This window comes from Papilio polytes, unplaced genomic scaffold, assembly GCF_000836215.1.
Source record: "Papilio polytes unplaced genomic scaffold, Ppol_1.0 DF824213.1, whole genome shotgun sequence".
Lineage (NCBI taxonomy): Eukaryota > Metazoa > Arthropoda > Insecta > Lepidoptera > Papilionidae > Papilio > Papilio polytes.
Genome location: NW_013524991.1, coordinates 687738 through 696018, shown reverse-complemented (window position 1 = coordinate 696018; position 8281 = coordinate 687738). Strand labels below are relative to the sequence as shown.

Here is an 8281-nt window from a genome sequence, read left to right as displayed (position 1 = left end):
GTGCGCCCGCTCTAAGAAAATCCGTTTAAAAAAAATTGACAGTCGTAGAGAATAAGTTATGTAAATCAAATGAAAATTCATTCGTGTAAGCTACAAGTCATTATGCAGCTTACAAACGTAGTTATTGCCCTACATCCCCGGCAGACGACGTCCACAGTACCGCCATGCCAGCTCGATCCATCCTGCGTTTTGTCTCGGACCATGACTGCTGGCTGCAACCAAATTTAATTGAGATCCGCTCAGAAATTTAGGCTACAAACTCTTATATCCATCTAAACTTTAACAGTGGTAGAGCCCGCTTTAACATCTTCGCACGAATTGGTCAGCTCGCCCGATGTAATGCCACGATTACACAGAAGACAGGCGTGAAGTGGGAGCAATTCTGTGTTTCGTATGATGAGTGTGGTGCTGGAGGCCCAACTTTATTCCCTTTTCTTTCCTACTCTTTTTCTTATAAGTGGAGGATGGGAAAGGAAAGTGGATTTGACGGTGGAGAGCATAGGAAGGGAATATACCCTCTTCATGTGCGTTTTCTCTTCTGTCGAATAAAGGAAGGCAACGCATCTGCTGTTGTTAATGTCTATGGGCAGCGGTCGCTTCGCCATGTTGGCGGATTCAGGTGGCCGCTTGCTCGTTTGCCGCCTTATGATATAAAAAAAAATTATGAAATTAGTAAGATAGTGGCAATTCAAAACTGCTTTCTGTCTAGCGATTATTCCACACAAGATAAACCAGATGTTAGTAACGATTGGTATAAAATTGAAAAAATTGCCGAGATTTCTCAGCAGTCACGTCTTCTTCGATACATTTTCTGACAACAAAAGATTGTTTTCGTTCCCCTGTCGAAACTCGACGGGTTTTTTATCGAAAGCAAACAATAATAGAGAAAAGTTTTTTGTTATCTGGAGGATAATTTAATAAAGTACCGACTGTTATCAGAATTGCTTTTTTCCTAAGTTACATTTTTCTTAAAGCGTTTGATAAATCTTCCCCTCTTCACTCTTGAGATATAATTTGCTAACGTAGGTTTGTGCTACACGAAGCGCCAATAATTTGTGGCACGGACTACCGATCTTGCGGTCGAGGGTTCGAATCTCCATTCGACTTGTAAACTATATCCTTGCATAAGGTTAAAGCTTTATTTGAATTGTTAAAGGAAATATTAGTAAACCAACAAAAATCGATTTATATTTTTACAAAAAAAAAAAACATTGGCTGAACTCTTGTATACAATAGTCATCACTCTCTTTCTGTTTGTAAAAGTTGAAATGACGTTACAATTTTGTTGTAATTTTACAGCAGTGAATAATTGCAGCGCCTCTATCGGGCGTAAAGTACACTAACACTCATACAAAATTTTTTGGATGTCTGATATTTTCCCGTAAACTTTCGTGCTAGGCCCTCCATACAATATCTAAAAGTTTTCTATTTAAGTTCGACAATCGTAGTTTATTATTTGCTTAGACAAAAGTTAAGTGCTACTTAGTAATGTCATACTCAAGTACACAATAAGTTTTTTTTTTTTTAATATTCGAATATTATTGAATTTTATGATATTACGTATTTTCTCAGTTCTCTGAACATTTCATTCAAATTAACTTGACATTGTAACATTTGCGTGTTTAAACGTAATCAACAAATATTTATGTTCGTGTAAAACCGCCATTCAGTTGACATCGGCTTACCGTTATTTGTTATGGTAATAAGGATCAAGTTATGCTGGATGAGTATTATGAATGAGAATGCTTAGTCATATCGTATAAACATTTTGAGGTACAACCCAAAGCTTAAGTTTTGATATAGTTTGTAGTGAAAGCAATAGTATGTGTGACTTGACTTTTATGACCGGCTGTAAACTCGATATTTTTTTTTAATCATAAAATTTAATATACCCGTGAATTATTGTAATATTAGGATTCAATTATAATTAAAACATGCTAATGTTATAAATGCGAAAGTTTAGATGGATGGATGGAAGGATGGATGTTTATTAGAGTTTGTAGCCTAAACGCCTGAATGGATTTCGATGAAATTTAGTATAGATGTAGAGGACTGTCTGGAAGCACACATAGGTTACTCACGCGGACGGAGTCGTGGGCGAAAGCTTGTCAATAAATTATTCGAAAGCCTAATTACAAACCAAACATTGCGGATTCTTAATTTAAATATTGGTATTGAGCTATCCCTGTAACATAAAATGACAAGATTTTTAGCAACTTCAATAGGATTTACATTAAGTCTGGGCCGGTAATTAATTTCCCTAGGCTTGTTTCGTATAATTTTATACTTCTGTCTTAAAACACTTCAAGTCCAGATATCTAATATATTAGACAGATATTAATGAGGACAGATAAATTAAGTATTATTATTTTCATAAAACAAAGTAAAAAGACGCTGCTTTTCTGCACCTCATTTCATTTCATTCATTTCATTTCATTTCCTCAAAGGCCGGCAACGCATCTGTAGTTCCTCTGGTGTTGCGGATGTCCATGGGCGTCCTTGACCACCTAGGTGTACACGCCGCTCGTTTGCCCACACTTATTATAAAAAAAAAAACCTACATGTTTAAGTTTGTCAACGCTCAATTTTAACTGAACAATCGCACTGACCAGTTAAAACTTCGTGTGCAGGAAAAACAAAGCAAACTGAACAGTTTTACTGATTGAACAGAACTCGACTCTTCAGTTAAAACTGTCAGAAGTGAGGGTTATAGAATATTTACTGCCTATTTGCTCTCCTTTCTCTCTTATAACTGCATTTTTTTGTTCTTTCTTAATTTAATTTTTATGTTTATAGTGTATACCTATCCTATTTCTTTGGCAAACTAGCAAATTTTAATCATAATTGTTCAAAAACTTGTAACATGCAGTCATCAAAAACCACTGAAGGTTAATCCGACTGTGACCTCGCACGCTATAGACGCCCTTGGCCGTTATCGCCCTTAACAATTTGTGAAGCCAAGAATAACATAGAATTCACTTTTAGACCAGAATTTAGTGCATAGAAACTAAAATAGAATTTTAATTTAGCAGTCAGTATTTTAGTAAAAGCGGACTGCAATTAGATCAGTATTTTTTTTATATAATATAAGATGGCAAACGAGCAAGCGACCACCTCAATCCGCCAAAATGGCGAAGCGACCCCTGCCCATAGACATCCGCAATTGCAGGTGCGTTGCCTATATTCGACGGAAGAGGAGACGCACTTAAAGAGGATATTTCCCCTTACTATGCGTCTCCTCCGCCGTCAAATCCACTTTCCCTTTCCATCCCTTCCAATAAGAAAAAGGGTGGGAAAGAAAAGGGACCAAAGTTGGGCCTCCGGCACCACACTCATCAGAAGAAACTCGGAATTTCTCCCACTTAACGTCTGTCTTCTGTATGGTCGTGGTATTACACCGGGCTAGTCGGCCCATTCGTGTGAAGAAGTTAAAGCGGGCTCTATCACTGTGAAGATCAGTAATTGGTCACTAAGAGAGAAACTAGTAGAGTTTTTGTAAGAAATCTGCTCTCTTTCCCACTTAGTATCTGAAGACCGAATTCTGAAACGACATTGAAATGTAAAACTCCTTCAATGATAAAGCCAGTTACACTCAAACAAGATCCGTCAGATTGTAAGGGGTGCTTACTAAGCCATGGGGTTTCAGCACTAACTGTTCCCGTGCGGCTTCATCCACATGAAATTAAAAAAATACATTATTTTATTGTTTACATTTGAAAATTCTCAATATCAAATATCAAAATAACCGTTACCACAATAACCCTGCTTCCTTAATTTTGGCAGCTTTTAGTTAATGGTCCCTTTCCTACATGAAGGTATTTTTCCAATTTATTTACTCCCTAAGTTTAATAGCGTGAAAATATAAAGCCTTAAAGTAGTAAGTATAGGGCTTTTTAGTATAGGGCAAACTAGAGTCGATCGGCTGGTAGGCGATAAAAAAGCTATTTTTTTTTTAATTTATGGCTTATTTAGTTTAGATGGCAGTTCTTAAGGTATACTTTACTTTCAAAGGTGAGAATTATCTTACATTGGATATCTTCCAACTATCATTAACTTGGAAGATTGCCAAAAGTTTGAGTAACTTCTTTGAAACGTTTAAGTGACGATGACCGCATACTAAAAGGCCTGGTAATTGCGTGGATTTTTTAAGTATCTCTTGTAAATATCTAAAGTGGTAAAACTTAATTTTAAGAGACAGGAAGGATTATGTATTTTTGTATGTATTGTAATAACTCAAAAAGTACTGGAACGATTTGAAATTCTTGCAATATTAAAAAGCTATGTTATCACTGAGTAACATAAGCTATTTTCTTACTGTTTTTTTTTTAATTTTACGGGGGCGATGTCGCGGGCTACAGCTAGTATTTGAAATAGAAAATACCAAGACGAGTTAACAATAAGCACTTCTTGTGATGATTTATTTAATATTGATAGTTATACTCTTTACTACCTTACTTAAAATAGTCCAAAATGATAATATTAGCTTTTTAACTATTTTGATATGTTCTATATTCTTGAAGGTTATTTAGTCTGTGCTATAAATCAATACCATTTATCTTTATTTAAAATAACAATATAAACTTTGGGATTGTTTTAAAATGTCGGAATTCTACTAGTTATGTTAATAACCGGACAGTTCAGATGTCAGAAATAAGAGTGTTGCATTGGCTCGACTACATGGCCATATTGGTAGTGGCGAACAGGGGTGTGTGGATACATGGAAAAACGGTGTTATTAGTAAGGTTATTCTGTACAAATTAAAAGAAAACATAAGAGGTAAAGAAGACTATATTTTATTAAAGCATGGCTGATGCTCCTATATACACGACAAGAATACCTTTGTCAAAGAAAGTCAAGAGAATTCTGTAACAATATATTTCCAAATATCTAGGAACTATACTAGAAGTTGAAAGCTTACATTTGACGTAGCAAAGCCGAGTATCGATTGAGAGCAGCTGTTTCAAGTTCATTGCGTAACTCGTCATTTGGCATACAGGTTGCTTTGGAAGCTAGCCAGCGATGTTCAGCTCAATTTATATTGGACAATAGAATGAATACCTTCTATCTGCAAGTCAATTTACATCGCCCAGTAACTATAAGATCCCCTTATAATTACAATTTACCTTAGGTTTATAGGTATATCGTTATATCCCTTTTTTATTAGATTTTGTAAGTTTTTAGTATCGTTTTACTTGTTAATTGTAAATCGTTTATTATAATTTGGTTTTGAATTTTATAATGTTATCTAAAAATATCGTGCTTCAAACTTTTTCTTGTTATAAATTGTTGTTTTTTTATTTTAGTGGATTTCGAAATTTTGTTATTATTTTGTATAAACTGTGTACAGTTCTAAAGAAGTCATAATTACTTCCATTACAAACAAATTTTGTCGGTACCAATTAGTTTCATATTTTTTAAACTTCAATACCTCAGCAAAAGGAAATCATTCGTTTGACAATAAAAAGAATTGAATATTTAATCTCTTTGTAGGAATCAACAAATACAATTCACAAAGTCGTATAATTTGAATAACAAAACATACTAAAGCAAGCACCGATTTCATTCGCTATTCTCCTACCATTGAAATTCTGTTTTATGATTCTAATCTAATTTATCCAAAGTTGGTTGAGTTTAACGATGTTTGTGAATTTTAACAAACCTATTAATGTTGATCACGAGAAATCGCATAAGTAACATAATATAGAAGAGTATGTAAATTATTTCACTGAAAAAAATATCAAAGAATATGTCAAAAAACATTCTGAAAGAATTCCAAACAAAAGATCTAAAGATACTAATAAATTCCAATAACAAAAACAATGTCTCTAAATCTCGACATTCTTCTGTCATCCAATGAATGATGTAGACTGTCGAATAAATCTTTAACCTTTGTCTCTTGTTCCAGATGGAAATTTTAGAAGCGAGGTAGAAGTGCGCGGGCGCGGCACGGAGCCGGCGTTCCTGCACGAGCTGCACTCAACGCTGGCGTCTGGGGTCGCGCCCGCGCCGCACTGGCACCACACCCTGCTTCTCGTGCTCAAAGGGCTCGTCTTCATCACTATCATCCTCGGCGCGCTGCTTGGCAACGCGCTTGTCATAATCTCTGTACATCGACACAGGAAGCTCCGCGTCCTTACCAACTACTACGTCGTCAGCCTTGCTGTCGCTGACATGCTTGTCGCCCTCTGTGCTATGACTTTTAACGCCAGCGCCGAACTCACCGACGCTTGGCTCTTCGGCCCTCTAGTCTGTGATATATTTAACTCCCTCGATGTTTACTTCTCAAGCGCTTCTATACTACATCTCTGTTGCATTTCTGTAGATAGATATTACGCTATCGTCCGACCTCTGGAGTATCCTGTGACAATGACACACAGAACTGTTTGCTTTATGCTCGCTAACGTGTGGCTTTGGCCAGCCTTCATCAGTTTTGTCCCCATATTCATGGGATGGTACACAACAGAACAACATCGACAGTACAGAAAGCAACATCCAGACGTCTGCATGTTCAAAGCCAATATGGTGTATGCAATAATTTCATCGAGCGTCTCCTTCTGGATCCCAAGTGTGGTTATGATATCGATGTACTGCCGGATATTTAGAGAGGCTATCAGACAACGAGAAGCTTTAACGCGAACTTCCTCGAACATTCTTCTTAATTCTGTCCACTTGAGGCACACGTCACATGCCGCTCATCATTCCCACTATCTACATCCTGACAGACGACCGTCCGACATCAGTCCCAATTACAGCACGTTTACAGAAGTTGGCCCAGAAGAGACGGAGTTTGGTGGAGAAGTTGTGATGGCTTTGGGTGATATATGTCCGAGTAAAGAAGCCAGTCCGAGGAAGTCGGTTAACGTGAGTTGTGATACGGCAAGTTCAGGTTATTGTTCGGGAGGTTCGAATAAGCGATCATCTAGTGGGCAAACTGCGACTGGCTGGAGGCCGAGTTGTGCGTCTGCGGCTGCATCCAGAGATTTAGCGAAAGCTGCTACGGAACTTAATTCTCAAGGTATATTAACTATTTAAACAACTTTAAAAACAAAACAAATACGATCATCAATCACTAATCAGAGTTTAGAATTTGTTATTAACTCCCATCATATCGTAATATGAAATATTTGGTCTCATAAGACTGTTCAAACAACAAACCGTAAAAGAGATAGTTTAGAATACTTTCAAAAGTATGTTATCCTATATTCCAAACAGGTATTCTTAAGTAACTAGATCGCACCTCGTGTGGTTTCTTCTGAACAACATCCAATATTCATCCCAACTTTCATCGTAGAGTTTCTAACTATACGATATTATGTTATAGGGGTGACATCATTATTAAACTTTGAATTTTACGGGCATACTTCGACAGTAATATAGATGACATACCAAGTGGTTTGGCAACCCTAATAGGATTTCGATATCGTACACAATAGAGATTTCATACTCAGTAAAAATATTTCTTTTTATTGTTAGGTGCATCTCTGCGAGCGGCGGGCAAGTCTTGGCGGGCGGAACATAAAGCTGCTCGTACACTAGGCATTATTGTTGGTGCTTTTTTACTATGTTGGCTGCCTTTCTTTTTATGGTAAGAGTAACCTTGAAATTTAGTTAATGAAGTTTATTAAAACTAGCTTTCGCCCACGATTACGTCCGAGTGGAAGTAATAAAAAACAAACGTGAGTAGCCTATGTGTTCTTCGAGACAATCCTCTACGTTTATGCTAAATTTCATCGAGATCCGTTTAGCCGTTTAGGCTACAAACTCTAACAAACATCCATCCATCTAAACTTTTGCATATATTCTATTAGTAATGTTGGTCTCCCCGAGGTCTATTAAATGATAATATTTATTCCAGGTACGTAACGACAAATGTATGTGGAGAGCCATGTGAGACTCCGGACGTGGTTGTAGGGGTTCTATTCTGGATAGGTTATTTCAATTCAGCGCTAAATCCGCTAATTTACGCGTACTTCAATAGGGACTTTAGAGATGCGTTCAAGAATACTTTGATGTGCGCTTTACCTTGCTGCTTTAGCTGTTGGAAGGATACTGGTGGGACGCATTTCGTATAGTAATGAGGGAAAGTTTTTGTTGATTATTAAATATTGTATTAGTTATATTAGGTTTAAAATCAATGTTATTTTGTAAGCGTCAAAATAAGTTTTTAACACGCTCACTGCATAACAGGCCGATATCGGCCTGACGTGGTACTTAAGCTGGTGCGGGCAAAGAAAACTATCGATTATCTCAGGTTTATACATTACACAAAATGTATACATTA

The 8281-nt window shown here is 36.8% G+C and overlaps 1 protein-coding gene across 1 annotated transcript; it reads left to right on the top strand.

Annotated features, from left to right (window-relative positions):
* Positions 1 to 4641: 4641 nt before the first annotated feature.
* Positions 4642 to 8072, top strand: LOC106110626 (octopamine receptor beta-3R-like). The gene is made up of 4 exons (XM_013292510.1): positions 4642 to 4705; positions 5906 to 7015; positions 7474 to 7585; positions 7856 to 8072. The coding sequence occupies exons 1-4, from the start codon at positions 4642 to 4644 to the stop codon at positions 8070 to 8072; spliced, it is 1503 nt and encodes a 500-aa protein (XP_013147964.1).
* Positions 8073 to 8281: the final 209 nt, after the last annotated feature.